General features: G+C 42.9%; 1 protein-coding gene across 1 annotated transcript in view; it reads right to left on the reverse strand.

Moving 5' to 3' along the window:
* Positions 1–20,796, reverse strand: part of LOC308298693 (glucosidase 2 subunit beta-like) — a 205,762-nt gene that overhangs the window by 57,358 nt on the left and 127,608 nt on the right. The window contains exon 11 of the mRNA XM_080742338.1: positions 2,136–2,205. Within this exon, the coding sequence (XP_080598464.1) occupies positions 2,136–2,205 (70 nt within the window). The remainder of the gene's footprint in view (positions 1–2,135; positions 2,206–20,796) is intronic.

The following is a 20,796-nucleotide window of genomic DNA, read 5'->3' on the forward strand; positions in this document are numbered from 1 at the left end:
CTAGATATATCTTGTATATCTGCTATTTTTAAATAGCTAAAGCATAAAATGATAAAATGACCCGGTCTAAATGCTTTAATAATCTTCAGATGATGCTTGGCTGTGCTGACAGGGTAACTTGTGTCTTTGAGTGACTGGCTCATTGGGCTGCTTGTTGATGAGGTGCTCCTCTTGGGCCCATTGCTATGCAGTGTTACCAATTATCAGCGCCGGCCAGAGCAGCTTTCCTCACTAATCACATATAAGGGAACTGAGCCCTATCTCTCACTGAGCGCGGGGCGTTCATTTCCATATTTATAATGCAGAATTGCTAATGGGGTTAACAACTGGTTAGGGAGGGCAGGTTTCTTTTCATACTGATTAGGCAGTGCAGAGTGGAGGGTATGTGAAAGGGTCATATTATGTGTGTGCGTGTGCGACTGTGTGTGTGTGTGTGTGTGTGTGTGTGCGTGCGTGTGCATGTGCGTGTCCGTGCGTGTGCGTGTGTGTGTGTGTGTGTGTGTGTGCGTGTGTGTGCGTGTGTGTGTGTGTGTGTGTGTGTGTGTGTGTGTGTGTGTGTGTGTGTGTGTGTGTGTGCGTGTGCGTGTGTGTGCGCATGTGTGTGAGCAGCAATGGCATACTGTAATAATGGTCCTACAATGCACTTTTGGATCAACACTCTTGGAAAGTGGCAGACGGGCCAAAGAAATGAAACATAGTGTAAGAAAATAGGGACATTAATGGCAAATTAGGTCTATGGCATACACATATAACCATGAGCAGCACCTGTACCCCATGCAGGGTCAGAGAGAGAGAGAGAGATAGAGAAAATAGGGAAAGAAAGAGAAAGCGGCCATATTCTTGGGCGAGCAGTGCTCCATCATGCATAGATGATAGATAGGGAGGCACATGAGTAATTTGACCAGGAGCAATGGAAGCAAGGTGGCAAATGAAAATATAGAGCAACTGGAGGCATGCCAGCTTCTTTTTTTTCTGCTTGTGCTCATGCAGCCTTTTGTTGGGGGGGAGGGGGGGGCTTGACCTTTCGGTAACTGCTATCTCCGCGGTTGTCTCATATCCTCTCCCTCCTGTAATGGACAGTTTGCAGGCCTCAAGGCTGCAGCAGTTACTTACCAGCTATTGCTGGCTGGCACCGAGCTCCGTGCAAACATGTGAGGGAGAGCGAAGGCTCGTAAATAGGAATCCTCACCCTATGCTTTTTTTTTTTTTTGTAACTGTCCTTCTCAGTAGAAAATAGGGAAACAAGAGAGAGAGAGAGAGAGAAAAGAATACGAAATAAAAGGCCAAGTCAAACTAACCGTGGAAATCATTTAAGTCTAAAAAAATAAAGCAATAAAAAAGAAAATCATATTGTCACTGTCGGCCAGAAACCGCGTATCTCCCAGTTTCAAATTTGTACATTTTTTCGCAAAGTAAAGCACTAACCCTAACCCGCACAAAAGTAGTGAAAACATCTGATCTACAAGTGCGAGGCGTAGTGTGCTTGTAGATCGGTTTTCACTAGTTTAAATCATTTTAAAAATGATAAACACAAAACAAACGGTTTTGGACATACAAGGTTTCCACCCGACAACGACGATATGGCACTTTGATAATGGCCAATTTGGCGGACGGATATTAAGCACACTACCCTCTCCCCGTGTGACAGGATGGCACGTTATTCCCGCTTGAACAAAATAACATCGGCGTATATTTGTCAGCCACTTTGTTACACACCTGTGTTGAGAACTTGTCACTGAAAAGTTCTGGATTATTCATGCCCTGCCTGGCTGATGGTGCGCTGTGCTGTGCTGGGAGTATGTTTTGAATGGGAAAAGCCTACCCGCCTGGCCGCCAGTGCACAGTAGGCGACCAGTAGCATTTGTTTTGCTTCATTAAAATTCGCCTTGGGTGTCACACGGCGCATACTCATTACTGTGCTGCGTTCGTTCCCTACTCTGGTCTATTTTAAGGCGTGGTTATACACTACCACGCTACCCTGCTTACAATAGCTCACGCTACCGGTTACCATGCACAGGTGAGCTGCAAATGTCTGCTCCATGGGGACAGTAAACTACAAAAACAGGAATAGCCACAGACAAGACCATTGCAAATAACTTATATCCCCCCCACCCTCTTTGTTGTTATTTTCTTACCTTATTTCCATGTTTGCGGTCTCATACGCTTCCTCCACCTTCTTCAGTTCTGAAGCCTCTCTCTCTGCAGCTAGACAAAACAAAGGTCAGACGAACCATCAATGAAGTAGTCGCATCTGCATGCCTTTATGTTGTTACAAATTAAATAACTGGGAAAAGAGCAGTGCTGCTGCAAATCAACACAAACACATGCACGCACACACACAAATGCACACACATTTCCAGGTGTGGTGGCAGCGGAAAGGCCCGCGGGCTCAATTAGTCATTTCCCATTGACAGTTGTGCCTTTCCGAGAAGAGAGAGAATTGAATGAGAGGGACTTGGAGAGAGATGTGACTACAATAATGTAATAAGTTTGTTTCTCCTTGTCACATTGTGGTGTCTCCATGTCATCACTATCATGTCGAGATGTGACACGTGAAGAGCTTAGATCATCAACCGCTGTACATTCAATTATTTTTGGACGGCAGGACCGGGGATGCTATGGAATTTTAAATGAAAGCTCACGTGTGTCATTGATATGAGTGTCAGATTTGCAGCAATCTTAAAAACCTAGTGATGAAAACTGCTGATGCATCAGATGTTATTACTGAGCTTAGCTTCATATAGGGTTTAAAAATCTACGTACTGAATTGTATTCTTCACACAGTGTGTGAATGTACACCAATGTAGGGACCAAAAGGACTAGCCATTCCTTTTATAGTAGAGTAATTGCCAAGTAAGTACAAAAATAAACACATATTACAGTTTTTTGTTTCCCGCAACTTTTTTCACAACTTTTTTTATTTGGCCCCTGACTACCCTATATTAACAAAAAACTAAGCCTTTTCAAAAATAAAACAACACTAATAAACCCACTTAAAAAAAAAAGAATTAAAACTAAACTGAAATGAACTAATATATATAAATGAACTAAGAAAAAAATTCAAAACAATAACTTTCCCGGTCTCCTGTATAAGCACATTAAGGAGTGGCATATTCATTTCTGTCCTTCACGGAAGTGTGGCAGAACCTCCAAACCTGGAACAGGAAGTAAGTGTACTGCATTATTAGACAAGTCAACCACTGTGGCTGCAGTCTCTTACACACATTGGATTAAGTACGAAGTACGAAATGAGGGCCAAAGACATTTACAGCAGTGACGAAACGGCAGAAATAAAGAAGAAAATGAAGGCGCGAGGTGAGACAAAAGAGGCCGTGTGCAAGGGGATAAAGTGGAAGAAAATAGAGGTGAAGAGAGTTCGAGAAGCCTTCGGTTTAATTGTCTTGCGTCGGTGGTCCTGGGGATTTAGCGGGGCTTCTGGAAGACCACACGTTCGACACCGCCATCGAGTAAACTCTCGCCAGCTTGGCTGCGTGGCAACGGAGACCCTGGAGCGCGCGTGCTTCTGTGTCTATGTGCAGGGGCGTCACACGGGGGGGGGGGGGGGGGGGGGAGTGGGACTGAGTTACTAGGGCCCAAGGTGGACAGGCCTTAATTATTTGATACTTTATAGCAGATATACAAGCTCACAGCGCAGCACCTTGTGCCGCGCTGTGAGCTTGTATATCTGCTATTTTTCAATAGTTAAAGCACAAAGAAAATCGTAATAATGCGTTCCCAGTCTAAATCCCTCCCCCTATGAAGAACATTCATGGGGGGCCCGCAGTGAATCTTTGCACCCAGGGCCCAGAATTTGGTGCGACACCCCTGTCTATGTGCAAGGACTGTGTCGGAGGCTGTCAGGGCACCGGCCTGAATACCAATTAGCATGTTCCTCGCATGTGGTCTCAGCTGGTCGTCCATAAAGATACCGCCTGCGTGCGCGCACACACACACACACACGCACACACACGCACACACACACGCACATGCACGCACACACACACACGCACAAACTAGTCCCCTAGCGACCATTTCTTGCCGAACCAAGCGCAGATGTGGCATGTCCAAGAGGCGAGCTGTGATTTTCCTGCACTGTAATGCCTATTTTTATGACACAGAGAAGGGCAGATCTTTCCACAACCCCCACCAGACCCCAACAGCCCCCTCAAGCTCCCTCAGAATCACGCACATATACACACGCACATGCACACATTAAACGTGCTCTCTCTTTTCAACCGGCCTCTCAAAATACTCTCAAGCTCTCTCCGTTTCTCTCAGACGCGCGCACGCACGCCTGCCCGCAGCACGTGCGCACACACACACACACACACACACGCGCGCGTGCGCGGGAAGGCTGAGCGATGTTGAAAAGAAGAAGCAGAAATCCCTTGTGCGTGACATTTTGACCCCTCGCAGCAGCCCGGGCGCGCACGGCGAGAGTGCTGTCGGTGACAGTGGGGAGAGGACGGGGACTCGTGGAGGGCAGCCAGGCGTGCAGCGCTACCCAGAGCAGGGAGCACATGCACAGGGGCGTCGCACCAAATTCTGGGCCCGGGGTACAAGGATTCACTGCGTTATTTTGTGCTTCAACTATTGGAAAATAGCAGATATACAAGCTTGTAGATCTGCTATTTTTTTAAAATTGTGAACATTTGTGTCTTTGATAAAAAAAACGTTGTTTCTATGTCATTGGTGCTCAAACCTTTTCATGTGAAGGACCCCCAAAATGATATGTATTTGGCCACGGACCCCCGTCTCAAAATATTTTGTATGGGGGACTGGGATCCCCCCCCAGAAGCAAAAAAGTTGAGTTACAAATGTTCGCTTAAAAATACATAATATTCAAAGATTTGCAACCATTTTCACGACTTCTCAAAAACAGCAGATCTACAAGCTTGCAGCGCGGCACTCGGTGCCGCGCTGTGAGCTTGTAGATCTGCTATTTTTCAATAGCTAAAATAATTAAGGCCCCTACACCTTGGGCCCTAGTAACTCAGTCCCACGTCCCCCCCCCCCCCCCCCCTTGTGACGCCCCTGCACATGCAGGGCCCCAGAGCCCTCTGGACGCTCTCTGCCGTCTGAAGCAGCCACCGCAACTCAGGCCAAAATTACCCGCGGCTAAAAAAAAAGGCCAGTCGCTTAATATGATCGGAGGAGTGACCCTGAGCTAATAATAACGGAGGGTGGTTGGGTTAGGGATGTGTGTGAGTGTTTGATGTCGCATGACTCTTACATGTTGGCTCACTCAACTGTCTATATTATCTGAAAGAGTTGGGTGCCATGAACAATTTTTTACAAATTGTATAGAGGAAGCCCGTTACAGCACGTTTAGCGTTATTTAAAAGTCACTTTCACTTGCTGGCCACATTTAGGGTAATTCCCAGTCATGACGACTTTAGGGCAAATTACACTACAGCGTTTTACTTCGCGAAATGAACCTGAATCTTGGCGGAGGATGACATGTTCTCATTTTCTGCACTGTAGGTGTACCACCAGAAATAAGGACTGCTAAAGCACAGAGACTGTGTATAAAAATAGGAGGCATGCATTGCACTGTACTGTACTGTACTGTACTGTACTGTAGTGTACTGTATATGCCATCTTCTGTCTGAAATCCCCCAGTGCATACATATACCTTGAGCCAAAGACCAGGGATGTTCTGTTTACATGGGAACGGATCAATAGGCAAGGCAATTTCTCTGCAGCTCGCAAGGAAAAAAAGAAAAGAAAAAAGCGCCGCGGTCATGCTTCAAAGAAAACAAAGGAAATGTGGCGTACCTACCCTTGAACCCCACACATACGCAGGCAACAGGAACCTTTAACTAGAGTACATCTACAGTAGCACCAGCCACACGCAGGAATGGGGGCTTTGTTGCCTGTAAAAAGCGTGCTCTTTAAGCCATTTAGGCCTAGAATTATTTAATGCTTTAACTATTGAAAAATAGCAGATATACAAGCTCACAGCGCGGCGAACTTGTAGATCTGCTATTTTTGAAAAATGGTGATTCTTTGAATAATCTTTTTAAAAGAGAACATTTGTAACTCAAATATTTGCTTCTGGGTGGTCCCTGGAACAACATATTTTGAGATTGGGGGGTCCGCAGCCAAATACATGTAATTTTGGGGGTCCTTGACCTGAAAAAAAAATTGAGAACCAAGTGATTTAGAAGAACGATTTAGAAGACATTTATAGAATCGGGTCAAAAAATATTCAAAGACATGCACAAATGTTGCTGTGAGCTTGTATGTCTGCTATTTTTGCCAGACCCATGAAATGGGTAGGCCTACATAAGCAAATGTCGGTCTGTCCCTTTTCTATATAAAGGGTATATATGATGATGACATGATGATGACATGCCTACAAAAGGCATGATGTCATAAATGATGATGACAGACAGGGGGTCTGGCACAACCAGGTTGACCTGGTCTAGTTTTTATAGTTAAAGCATAAAACAATGGTTAAAGTGGTTCAAATCTGAAGTGACACAGAATTTCACGTTCAGGCCTAAATTGATTAATACGTGGGCTGGCAGCACGTTCAATCTCTGTCACCGGTGTCCATCCACTCAGAACTCTCCCTTCGCTTTTCCAGTTTGTGCCGTCTTATTAGCTTATTCATGTTCAGACCGTATTGTCCTTCCCTTTCTAGCCTACTGCTTTTCCTTCTTTGGTTTCCATTTCATCTGTTAACGTGCCTCTTATCCTTCATTCCCTCTCTCTCTCTCATTCTCTCTCTCTCTCTCTCTCTCTCTCTCTCTCTCTCTCTCTCTCTCTCTCTCTCTCTCTCTCCCCGGCTGCCTCCTCTCTCACCTCAGCTGAACACCTCATTCAGCCAGAAGGGGCGGGGGTGGGGGTGGGGGGGGTGGGGGGGAGGGCTGTTATAAGGGTTTCCATAATGAAATGTTTATGACAGCTTGTTTCAACTGAACAAGGGTCTCCTTCATTGACTGTCAACAGGACCGGCGCTCGCAATAATAAGCACCTGTTCACATCAAAGTGGGCTGCCCAAAGGTACACATTACTCACATTTCCTTATATATTTATTTAATTTTGTGGGCGAGAAAAGGGAAGCCCATTAGCTAAATTAATACGACAAACGTGGTATTATCGCTGAGCGGTTGTTACTGTACATGCATAGTGGAGAAATGAGGGGGTTTGCGCGCTGGGTTCAGACGGCGCCTATCAAAACTACCCCCGAAAATTACTCTGTGGGTTAAACATGAAGTGTATTCCATCGCAATACACCGCCGCAGTTAACTACACTTACGATTCCCTGTACTTTATGCATTGCACTGCATTAAAAATGATCCAGAACCCTCTGAAGGGAGTTGAATGCATAATCGCTGCGTTAAGAGTGTCTGATAGTATTAGTGTTGAGTGTGCAACGGTAGCTGCCAGATATAGTATCGTGTTTTGGACTATTCATTTCTTAGTCCTTTTGACTGGCTCTATTCACTCTCCCAAACCACCGCTCAACTTCTCTTTTTTACCCAGATGAAGGACAAGCAGGCCATGATGACCTGGCCATAATAAGAATGGGTCCATTCATGGTACAAATGGCATTACATTGGATTAAATCGAATTTGCTGAGGCACTGTTGCACCGCAATGACTAGAACCATTGTTTTCTCAAACTTTTTGATCTCACGACCCCATATTATTAGCGAACCTTTTTGGCAACCCCATCTGCCCCACTTTTCCCCCACTTGAAGAGTGCCTTAGTATTACTGTATGTTGCCTGCGCTGCTGGGGAACGATAGATCAAGAACGAATTCTTGGATTTTGACTTTATTTTCCATTAAAGAAAACGATGTTGTGTGAGCCATTAGCACCACTCAGTAAGCTGTTCTTGAAAACATACATCTAATCAGCATCTGCTGCATACTGTATGCCACTGTGATTTTAAGATTTAACCCCACGAATCCTATTCCGGTGCAAACATTTGGTGAAAATAATCTTTACCTACAAGCACACCATGCATTGCTATGCGACCTATCGTGAGTTTTTAAATTGGTTACTTATAGCTAGGGATGGGACGATATGAAAAATTCATATCACGATTTTTGTGACAAAAGAAATCACGATTTACGATATTATCACGATAATCAAAATCCATTATCCTGGGGCGGAACATTTGCCAAAAAATAGCAGATCTACAAGCTCACAACGTGTCACAACGTGACGAGTTGTGAGCTTGTAAATCGGCTATTTTTTGTCAAAGACATTTAATAGAGAGTGAAAAAAAGACTGTATCAAGTATGTATATTATAAGTACCTTTTACCAATTATAGAGGGTTTAAGTGGTAGCGGATATGCAGCTCGACAAATAAAAGGTGAATTGATCCCAGTGCATGACGGAGGACGATATCACGATAAATGAAATCTCCACGATACGATCATCATGAGTGTTTTTTATAAATGATAATATCGCGTATTGTCCCATCCCTACTTACAGCAAGGAGATTTAGTGTAGACTCGGCGGAAAAGGAGCGGACCTAGTAAAGACATGGGATAATCATTTTTTTTTAGTAAAGTGGTGAAGACCCCTCTGAACAGTGCCCAATGGCCAAGACCAAACAATCTGTCAGGGTGGCGAGTTCACTCAGCAACAACAGGGTGCTGTTTATGAATATGTATGATGTAACAAAACGCCCAAGAGCCCGACCTAGTTCTGCATCTTCTCTGCTCCTCATGACTTGGTCCCCTTCCGGGGTAGCTCTATCATCCCTCGACATACTGTCACATCAGGGAGCGTAGGCGGCTCTCATGTATGAATCGACATGTCCACAGTGTTCTGGATATACTCTCGCGTATGATGAAGTGGAAACATTCGGAGGGTGAATTTTAACCCATTTAGGCCTTGAATTATGTAATGCTTTAACTATTGAAAAATAGCAGATATACGAGCTCACAGCGCGGCTGAGAGCTTGTAGATCTGCTATTTTTGAAAAATCGTGAAAAAGTGGGCAAATTTTTCAGCAAACTTTTGTAACTCAAATCTCTGCTTCTGGGGGGGTCCCTGGAACAACATATTTCGAGATGGGGGTCTGCGGCCAAATAAATGTAATTTTGGGGGTCCTTGACATGAAAAGGTTTGAGAACCACGGATTTAGAGGGGGGATTTAGAAGTCGGGTCATAGATACTCAAAGACTTTTCACTTTTTTTTTTTTTTTTTTTTCAAAAATAGCAGATCTACAAGCTGCTATTTTTCAATAGTTAAAGCATAAAATAATGGTTAAAGTGGTTAAGATCTAACGCGACTCGGGCACGTTCCAGGTATTTGAGGGTTAAAGCAGCAGGAAGGTCTGCAGTCGAGGTACAAAGTGCAGTAATGACTTGCTATATCATCCTGGGCTGACAAATTGATTTGAGTTTTGGCGAGTGGATGATTTTTTTAGATTTCATAAAGGCTGCTCTGGATGCTGCCTCTGTTGCCACACAACAAATGCTTTGATATAAATGATTTCTTCTTTTAAATCACTTCATAATAACACATACTTTTATCGAAATAACACTACATATCGGTAATTTGTAATTTTATTGTTTGATTCAATTAGATTTTCAATTGATTTGATATTTTATTTCTCACTATTTATTGTACGCGTGTATTAGTGCTCAGATCATGCCTGATGATACTGTCACTTTACCTGCATGGTAGCAGTAGACCTGGAAAATATCTGTGTCACTTATTTTATACTTGAGCTATTCAAAAATAGCAGATATACAAGCTCATGGCATGGCACCGAGTGCCGCACTATGAGCTTGTAGATCTGCTGTTTTTGGAAAATCATGAACATTTGAGCAAATCTTTGAATATATATATTTTTAAAGCAAACATTTCTAACTCAAATGTTTGCTTCTGGGGGCCCCTGGAAGTATGTATATATATATATATATATATATATAATTTACTTATTACGAAACTAGTTCATGCGTGCTACGCTGGCGCACGTAATAACAACCCATATTGGCCATATTGATATATAGCAGTGTAGAAAATTGGTTCACTTGGGGGAGACAGCATGAATGAGTGATGGACATGTATGTGCATAGTGATGCCAACTGAGCTCTCAACAGAACTAGGGCTGCACACTGGAGACTAGTCATCTGCACTGTCTCATAAAACATCTTCATCTGGAATCGGCTTGGTTTGGCGCCAAACATTCTTAGCTTCAGGGGGGAGAGAGAGAGAGAGAGAGAGAGAGAGAGAGAGAGAGAGAGAGAGACAGAGAGAGAGAGAGAGAATCTATTTCGGTCAGCATGAGAGACAGAAAGCTGGCAGCCACTCAAATCAGAATTCCAACACTTCAGATGTGAAAATGGGCTAATTGCTTTATCCCTCTTATAGGCAGAATCCAATAAATTCCTCCTGTGGCTATCGGCACACGGGAGCAAGGTTGAGGGAGAGCAAGAGGCAGATCTTTTCACCCTCTCAGCAGCTTAAGCCATTTAGCCCGGGAATTATTTTATACTTAAAAACTATTGGAAAAATAGCAGATATACAAGCTCACAGCGCGGCACTCGGTGCCTGCTATTTTTGAGAAATCTTGATTTTTTTTTTTATATATATATTTTTCAAAGCAAACTTTTGTTAACTCAAATCTCTGCTTCTGGGGGTCCCTGGAACAACATATTTAGAGATGGGGTTCCGCAGTTTGAGAACCGCTGATTTAGAAGAAGGATTTAGAAGACATTTTTAGAATCGGGTCAATATATTCAAAGACTTTCACAAATGTTATCAATAATAAAAAAAAGAAAAATAGCAGATCTACAATCTCGCAGCGCGGCACTCGGTGCCGCGCTGTGAGCTTGTATATCTGCTATTTTCAATAGTTAAAGCATAAAATAATAGTTAAAGTGGTTCAAATCTAAAATGACACAGATTTGGGTTCCGTTCTAAATGGGTTAACAGAAGAGGGTAGTGAAAGGGAGAAAAAAAATAGTTGTGGTAGTTGCAGGCAGCAGACAGTTTATTCCACCATTGCGAAAAACGAAAGCAGCCTTTCTCACCCTGATCCTCTGGCACTCGTTCTGTCGAACCAGCACTCCAGGTGAGCGCAATTATGTTTCAAGGACACGCCACCCTTAGCCAGGGGTCAGGGGTCGTGATGAGTTGCTATGTTAATGGCAAACCCCTCTCCTGCTTAACATTTTGCAGCTAATTTGGAAAGTGCTGAACAGAACTGTTAATTAACACCAACTCCACCAGGGGTTTATAACTCGCCAGAGCGCGGATACGCACCCCCCCACCCCACCCCCCACCCTCACTCGCTTTCTTCTCCTCTTACCCACTCCAGCTCAGTCTGCCTAACCTGTCAATTCGTTTGGAGTGCCAAGACACCGCTGTTTCAATGGCTCCTCCACTGCCCTGATGTGCACTGACATGTTTAACCCATTTAGGCCTAGGATTATTGAATGCTTTAACTATTGAAAAATAGCAGATCTACAAGCTCGCAGCGCGGCACTCATCTGCTATTTTTGAAAAAGTCGTGAAAATGTGTGAAAATCTTTGAATATATGTCTTTTTTTAAGCGAACGAGAACCACTGACATAGTAGTCTCTCAAGAACAGACTAACTGAGCTCCAGTTAAGTGAAAAGGACCTTTTCTTTGACGATGGCTAAGCCAGATTGCTGACATAGAAACATAGGTTTTTTTTTAAAAAACCTTAGAAGGATTCAAAAGACACTTATGGAATTGGGTCAAAATCGGGTCAAAATTCCAATGTTCACAATTTTTCAAAAATAGCAGATCTGCTATTTTTCAATAGTTAAAGCATAAAATAATAATACACACTACTGTGTACCCGTTCTGAATGGGTTAAGCGTTTCCATTTGGGAGGCAGCAGTGTAGGAGTGGCTGTCCTGATGATGTTTACAGAGGTTGCCTGCTAAAGAGCAACAGTGTAGGCGTATCCACAGGTTAAAAGGGAACACGGCGCCTGAAATGACACGCTGGGATTATGTTTAGGGAAAGAGTCCATGGATGCAAATTAGATGTGGCCCCACAACTGTTCATGTCTTAAATCTTTTCAGCATTTTAATTAAACAGATATTCGTGTCTTTAGCTGCTACTTAAATTGGACCAAAGTGAGCAATCCTCCACAGGATGTGCAACGCTAATTTGTTTATACGAGCCTACTCCAAGGAGTGTCATCTGAAAGGAAACAACAATACTAAAAATAGCACCATGAAAGCCACCACAATAGATAGTAGCCTTTGCTTAGACTATGTAGACGTCTAGCACAAACAAAACACGCTTTTATCCATGGTTGCACTCAAGAAATCAAGTACCAAGGTACAAAGTCTACCTATCACTTATCCATAGAGGCTAGTCAGGTTACTGGGCTTTCCTTTGTGGTTTATCTGTGGGTTGTATATTTCACATCACATTTTTATTTTTATACATTCATATGCGTTGGTGAGTTTATTGATGCTGAAAATTCAAGCCCATTTAAAAACATAATTACGTCACTTTCTCACCTTGTTAGAATCGTGCTCAGTGCACAAACGAGTACTCATAACACAAACAGCAGTTTAAATTAATGTGAATCAATCACACAAAAAGTATGCTTCTGGTATGTACAGACTATATTATGATAATAAGAATAACAACAACAACTATTATTAGTATTATTTCAGCTGCAACAATGTAAAAGGAACTAGAACTAAATTACCTTCAAACTATTAAAAAATAAACTTTAAGCAGAAGCATATTTAAAAAGCCATTCACTATTAATTGTCATTGGCTATGAGCTGACAGGTTTAGAATATAAAGGTCTTCTTCAGGGCACCTCAGTGACGCCTCTGCCCAACAACAGAAATAGCTTAGGCATTCACATCCAATAATAATAACTATTACTTCTTGACTTTTGCTGTTGGGATTACCGTGGCTTGTTGGCTGGGTACCATGAGTCTACAGACACTAAGCTGTAAACACCTACTAGTAGCTTAAAAGCCTTGGCAAATATTGGCTGTTCTATTCTGTTTAGAAGCCGATATTGGGCAGCTAAAACTACAGGATGGAATAAAGTCAGCAGTGTGGACTACTCAGCAGTGTGGACTATACAGACAGTAACTGTCTGATGGAGATGTGGTAATATAACGGACAAAGACAGCAACAGTACACACAGTAAGACATCTCTGCACAGTAGTAGGACCGTGGTCGGCAGAAGTTAAGATAGCACAATGGATAGCAACACTCCACCTCCCCTAAGTTAGTACCTTGGACAACAAGTAGAGAGTAGCACAGGTCTGCCCGGAACCGATTACCCGATTACCGAACCGACAAACGAGCCGTTTCTGGCCCAAATATTGACTTGTCCCTTGGGGCAGGGACGGATCCAATCATTCTCGGTGCTGTTTCAGGCTAGCTAGTAAATCAGAATGTTTCTCGGGGAAATTCAGTTTGGTCCAAATATCCTCGGTTCCGTTTTGGGAAGGGTCTAATTCTTTGAACTCGTGCTACCCTCTACAACAGAGCTCAGCCTCTTATAAGACAGCACCATGTATTCTAAGGCAGTGGTGGTTCTCAATCTGTGGTACGTGTACCACGAGTCTCCCAAAAATAAGAAGTGGAGTGAACTATTTATATTATACTACAGGTAGCAGTTGGTTGAAATAGGCTCTCCAGCTGCTGAACTGAGCATGAGGGCACACCTAGCTGTTAATAGAATATTTGAGAATGGATTAATCACATTAGAAATGTCATCAGTTTGCACGGAAAGTTCACAGATGTAGTAGCTAAATCTGATCATCAAATTATTGGCTTAGAAATGCATCAAAAACTAAAAAAAAAGTCTCCATGAATTCAAGGAATACATTTGCCTCCTGTATTAACTGTGCATAGCTGCATAGGATCTATACACTATTATCATTTTATGGTGGAGAGAGAGATATGTTCTGAGGTGGTACTTGGTATAAAAAGGTTGAGAACCACTGTTCTAAAGCAACTCCATGAACGGCACTGCTCAGCCTCTTCTAAGTCAGGACCACGGACAACACCATTGAGCCTCCCCTACTTCAGCACCATGGCCAGCACCACTCAGGCTCTTCTAAGTCAGGACCACGGACAGCACCACTGAGCCTCTTCTAAGTCAGGAGGACCATGGACAAAACCATTGGGCCTCTTCTAAGTCAGGACCACGGACAGCACCACTGAGCCTCTTCTAAGTCAGGAGGACCATGGACAAAACCATTGGGCCTCTTCTAAGTCAGGACCACGGACAGCACCACTCAGCCTCTTCTAAGACAGCACCATGGCCAGCACCACTCAGCCTCTTGTAAGTCAGCACCATGGGCAACACCACACAGCACTAGCTTAGGAGGCACTGGGAAAAAAAGAGCGCACGGACAAAACAAGATAAGCTAGAAACTGTGTGACTACTCGAGCAACAGACTGTATCAAGATAGCCAACATCAAAGACACAAGACAGGTTCAGGGCCCCCCACCCATAACCTGTACCAGAACTCTATTTTTGTAGACAGTGCAACACTAGGCATTAGCTATACTAAAGTCTGCCCAAATGGGTGTTTTTCAGGATGTGACAAAATGGAGAACTGCAAGGGGGAAAGGACACACACACACACACACACACACACACACACACACACACACACACACACACACACACACACACACACACACACACACACACACACACACACGCGCGCGCGCGCAGACATGCTGACACATGAGTGTGCATGCAGATAGCATCACAGGATGTGTACTAGCATGACAGAGGTAGCCTACAGAACAAGAGCGTGGGTGGGGGAAATGCAGGCGAGCACGAGGGCAAGAGGAAAAAGACAGGGGGGGGTTGGGGTGACTAGAAGAAGCCCTTCAGATGATTTTCTGGAAAGTGGAGAGAGAGCCAGCAGCTGCTGCTGCGGTAAACCTAATGCCAAATACTTGGCTAATCCACGGCATGGCACCACTCCATATTTAGGGCCATATTGTTAAAGGACGCTGCCTGTGACCTCAATACACGCCATGCAACCTGCAGGGTTTGCTTTATCACGGTGACCAGCATTGTTGCCAGTGGTGGAAAAAGTACTACATTTTTTTACTTAAGTAAAATTATCAATACTGCAATGTAGAAATACTCTGTTACAAGTAGAAGTCCGGAATTCAAAATGTACTTGAGTAAAAGTATGAAAGTGCTGGCATCAAAATGGCATCCAAAAAAAAAAGTACAAAATATTTGAAAATAGCAGATCTACAAGCTCAAAACTGTTGTTGTGAGCTTGTAGATCGGCTATTTTCAAATGGACTAGGTATATAATAGGGCTAAAGTGGTTAATGTATGTTTTATAATATTATAATTTATATCTGCAAAGTAACTAGTAATTAAAGTTTTCAAATAAATGTAGTGGAGTAAAAGTACAATATTTGGATCTGAGATGTAGTGGAGTAGAAGTAAAAGTATTGGAAATTGGAAATACTCAAGTAAAGTACAGCAGATACCTCAAAATTGTACTTAAGTACAGTACTAAGTACAGTAAATGTTACTTTACACCACTGATTGTTGACCATCTCAAGGGTGTAAAGAGACACCTGCAGTTTTTTTTTATTAAGGCAACAGCCGTTTGTATATACTGTAGTGGGTTTGTGTGTCTGTGCTGGTTGCTGATCTACATAGACCTCGGCACTGCGTCCGTCTAATCGGGGTGGGGGGATGGGGGACAAGGAGAATGACAAGTGTGAGTCAAGTTGTCACATGAGCACCGGCGATACACTCTGGAATAGCTCCCACAAGCCCACGAGGACAGCTCTTTATTGAAACAAGCTAGCCTGTCTTTGATGCACACACTCACGCACAGATAAATGATGAGCAGATGGCGATGCCAATGCACCTGCTATGTATGTATGTATGTATATGTCACAGTTAGTTTGAGATTCAGTTAGATTGAGAACAGAAGCGCTCGTTTTTGTGCACAATGTGGAGCAGGCGCCGCCTCCTTCGGGGAACTAGGAATAATTTGACTGTGGTTAGGGTTAGGATTAGGGTTAGGTTTAGGCATAGTTTTACTGAGGTTAGGTTTAGTGTTAGGGTTAGATTTAGGTTTAGGGTAAAGTTTAGGTTTAGGGTTAGGTGTTAGGGTTAGGGTTAGGGGTTAGGGTTAGGTTTAGGGTAAGGTTTAGGGTTAGGGTTAGGTTTAGGTTTAGGCATAGTAGCATTCACCAGCGTGGGACTAATGCAGTCAAATGCTCTACCACTGGGACATGAGGTGAACAAAAACAAGCGCTCCTACCCCAATCTAACTGAGTTACCCAAACTAACTGTAACATATATATGTATACACACACACACGTAGCATCTCCAGGCGTAAAATGCCATATCTATTCTACATAGAGGATTTTTTTTATCAGCCATTAGCCATAACGTCATAAGCATCCAAGGTTATTGGTTGGGGAAAATTCTGTTTCAGCTTTACCGCAGCTTTAATAATAATGGCTGCTCAGATGGCCTTCTAAGGCCTTCTAAGGCTGCACCCTAACTTTCCACAAGCTATGGGATTGTGAGATGATGCTACTGTAAATGTTCCGTTAGAAGCCCAAGTCTACACTCTCTTATTTCCTTCTACACAAAATGCAGAAGTGCGGCAAGTTAAGACGAGTTGTGAACTTGTAGATCTTCTATTTTGAAGTGGTAAAATAGGGCCTGAAACATGTAATGCCTCAACTTTGCTAATCCAACTTAATGCCTCAGAGGAGTTTGTTTAGCCTACATCTCAAGACAGGCCCATCTGCTTCGTTTACTTTTACATCTATCCTCCATCCCCACTGGGCTGGACATCTTACCGCTTTCTCTCCGCTTTCTCTCCTGGCAATGTCACAATTCCAATCAAACTGAGTGTGTGTGTGTGTGTGTGTGTGTGTGTGTGTGTGTGTGTGTGTGTGTGTGTGTGCGTGTGCGTGTGCGTGCGTGCGTGCGTGCGTGCGTGCGCGTGCGTACATGTGTCATTGTGTGTCTGATTAAAAACTAAGCTATGATGACTAAAACTGAGACTAAATATATTGACAATTTTGTCAACAAATAAAAGCTATCAAAGCACGGCTTAAATATTCTTTAATCGACAAAATCAACTGTAGATTTAGTCGACTAAAATCTTATATTTAGTCGACTAACTAGACTAAACAGACTAAACAATAAAACATTTCAGATGACTAAAATATGATATGATAAAAACTAAATCTGTACTGTGACTCAAGTACTGGGTACTTTGTCCACCGCTGACGAAACACACAAAACTGATTGAGAACCCGACAGAGGGCACTGCTTTCCAAAGGCGCCCCGGCCCTTTAAATAATACTACAACTGGAGGCTAGGGACAGGGACAGCAGCCGCGGCGACCAACACTGATACAGCATCCGCAGTCTGATGGCAATTATTTAGACGTCCACTTGCTAATTATAATATGGGATGACAGGTGCCCAAAACAATTTGAGCACAAACTGCCTGTGAGCCTGTGTGTACGCGTGTCTGCTGTGTTGTCTGCTTATGGTTAGAGATAAAGATAGCCAAGCCCAGTGTCTCAACACACACACACACACACACACACACACACACACACACACACACACACACACACACACACACACACACACACACACACACACACACACACACACACACACACACATATACACACACGCACATTACGCACATAAGCACATGCGGCACACACAGACACCTCTTTCAATTCTTAGCTCGGCCATGCATGACTGTATACATGTGGTTGTTAGTGTTATGTGGTTCTCACTAGCTACTTGAACACTGATTGGAGCAAATCTAGAAAGGGTGGAGGGACTGGGTATCATGGAAAATTTTCTTTTATGTAGCTTAACTACATGCCCAGAAAATGTGGAACCAGTTTATAAGCGTATCTGGACATCATAGAAATAAGTACTGCATTGATTGTTAAAACGTTACACCATATGCTGCATATCAGCTGCTTGCTTCGCTATGCATTCTGATCGCTTAGTATAAATACAATAGCCCACTCTCATTGTTACTGTAGAATAATGGCACTGCAAGCATATTACGTTGTGCAGGTTACTGTGCGAGGCAAAATGGCACAAGACTACAATATGTGCAGTACTGCATGTCCCAAGTCCTCCACAGACAGGACTATATGTCCCACAGAAAGGTGTGTGCATACATATTCAATTCTGTACAACCCACTAGCTGACACGAGGACTATGGAGGCAACAGCATCTATATTATGTGAATAAGGCCCAGGGCCTTCAACCATTCTGCCAGCCTTCACCCCATACTCCGTAGGAGTAAGTCCTTCTGGGATTCATCCAATCAAATGGTTATGCGCTCTCCGCTCGTATCCCAAAAGCCCTCTTGCCATGAACCCAGCTCCATTTAACCTGAGATAAAAGATGCTGACGCAAACAAACGTGCATGCATGCACAACATGCTCGCTCGCTCACACACAGACACATACACACACACACACACACACACACACACACACACACACACACACACACACACACATACACATACACATACACACACACACACACACACACACACACACACACCCCTATCAACTCGTGAATGTAACACACAGCTATTAACTTATGGTAGCTAAGGGAAGGCACTGAGCTTTCCTTAGGGACTGAGGAGGGGGGCTTGGAGATTAGGTTTATATTCAATCAGTGAAATCAAGGCAGCTGACTGGTGAATAATGAATATGAATTGAACGCTCTTCACCGGCACGCTTGTACATGGATGATGCCGTGTGTGTGCAGAAAGCAAGCTGATGCACAGATGTTGTTTGCTGTAGGGGCTGGGCCAATATGTATTTTTTCGAGTAAATTAAGTCTCTTTATTGAAAGATCCATGGATTTCTAATGGAGGAGCTTCACTTCGCGTGCACGCCCAACGTGCGTTGTAAACAAATCGCGGACATTACCGATGCAGAATGGACAGCCAAGACGTACAGTAAGTCATAACAGTGTTACTGTATATACAGTAAGAGTGACGAGGAGCCTCCCTTTCATTGACGAGCTGACATGTCAACGGCAGCATAAGTGTTAAAGTACCGAAAGTAAAAGTACTAAATGTTTGAAAATAGCAGATCTACAAGCAGATCTACAAGCTTGCAGATCGGCTATTTGCAAATAGCCAAGGTATACAATAGGGCTAAAGTGGTTTATGTATTAATATAATAATTTATATCTGCAAAGTAACTACTGGTAGTAACTAATGTAGTGGAATAAAAGTACAATATTTGGATCTGAGATGTAGTGGAGTAGAAGTAAAAGTATTGTAAATTGGAAATACAGTACTCAAGTAAAGTATAAATAACTCAAAAGTGTACTTAAGTACAGTACAGTAAATGTACTTAATTACTTTCCACCACTGGAAATCGATCTATATATCGATATTCATCAGGATATGTCATCTGATACTGCTGCCAATTTAAAGAGTATAGCCTGATAATGACTGAAGCATGGGGAAACCAGAAACCAGAAACCAGAGGGTTCATTAGTTAAACCACTGCTGAGGGGTCCTTGAGGAACATAAACATTTGACTTCACAAGGCTAGAGGCGCACAGGTCGGGGAAAGAGCATCGGGGACATTGCAGAAGAGGGTTACATTCATCTGAAAGAAAGTGAATGTCCAACTTTCACCTGCATTCTTAATCCATTTAGGCCTAGGATTATTGAATGCTTAAACTATTGAAAAATAGCAGATATACAAGCTCACAGCGCGGCACCGAGTGCCACGCTGTGAGCTTGTTGATCTGCTATTTTTGAAAAAGTCGTGAAAATGTGTGCAAATCTTTGCGAAGGTTTGTAACTCAAATTTTGCTTCTGGGTGGTCCCTGGAACTAAATATTTTGAGATGGGGGTCTGTGGCCAAATAAATATAATTTTGGGGGTCCTTCACATGAAAAGGTTTGAGAACCACTGACATAGTAGTCTCTCAAGAACAGACTAACTGAGCTCTATAAGTGAAAAGGACCTTTTCTTTGACGATGGCTGGCCAGATTGCTGACATAGAAACATAAGGTTTTTCAAAAAACCTTAGAAGGATTCAAAAGACACTTGAAGAACCGAGTCAAATTTCTAATGTTCACAATTTAAAAAAAAATAGCAGATCTACAAGCTCGCAGCGCGGCACTCGGTGCCGCGCTGTGAGCTTGTATATCTGCTATTTTTTAATAGTTAAAGCATAAAATAACAATACACCGTAATGTGTACCCGTTCTGAACGGGTTAAAGATAAGGCAGTGCAGCTTTTCTGCCTCAGAGTTTTGTACATGGAGTCCAGCACTTTAATCGGTTCCAGTAATTTAATCCGTCCTTCTCCACTGTGCTCAGGGACACCATGTCTATTATTGTAAAGTTAGAAACCGTATCCTCTCACTGCTTTTTGATCGCTTTCCATAATGCGGAGAATTCACCCATGCGGAAATCTACCATCAGTTATAAAATGTCTTCACGTATAAAGACACTTCATAATGTGATTATAATAATGCATCATAGACCCCGACCTTTAAAGGGCCACTTCACCTCTGGGACAACCCGATCTTATTCTATTGTTGTTTGGGACACGATTAACACAATCCTGAGTTATTTTTTGTGTTCAATCTGTTTTTTTTTAGATATTTTAGTATTTCAGGATGTACTAGTGATGCGTTTTGCATCACTGATGATGCAAAATGCATCACTAGTCATGCTGAAATACTAAAATATCTAAAAACACAGATTGAACACAAAAAATAACTCAGGATTGTGTTGATCGTGTCCCAAACAACAATAAAATAAGATA

Source organism: Nannobrachium achirus, assembly GCF_963921795.1.
Source record: "Nannobrachium achirus genome assembly, chromosome: 14".
NCBI classification, from domain to species: Eukaryota; Metazoa; Chordata; class Actinopteri; order Myctophiformes; family Myctophidae; genus Nannobrachium; species Nannobrachium achirus.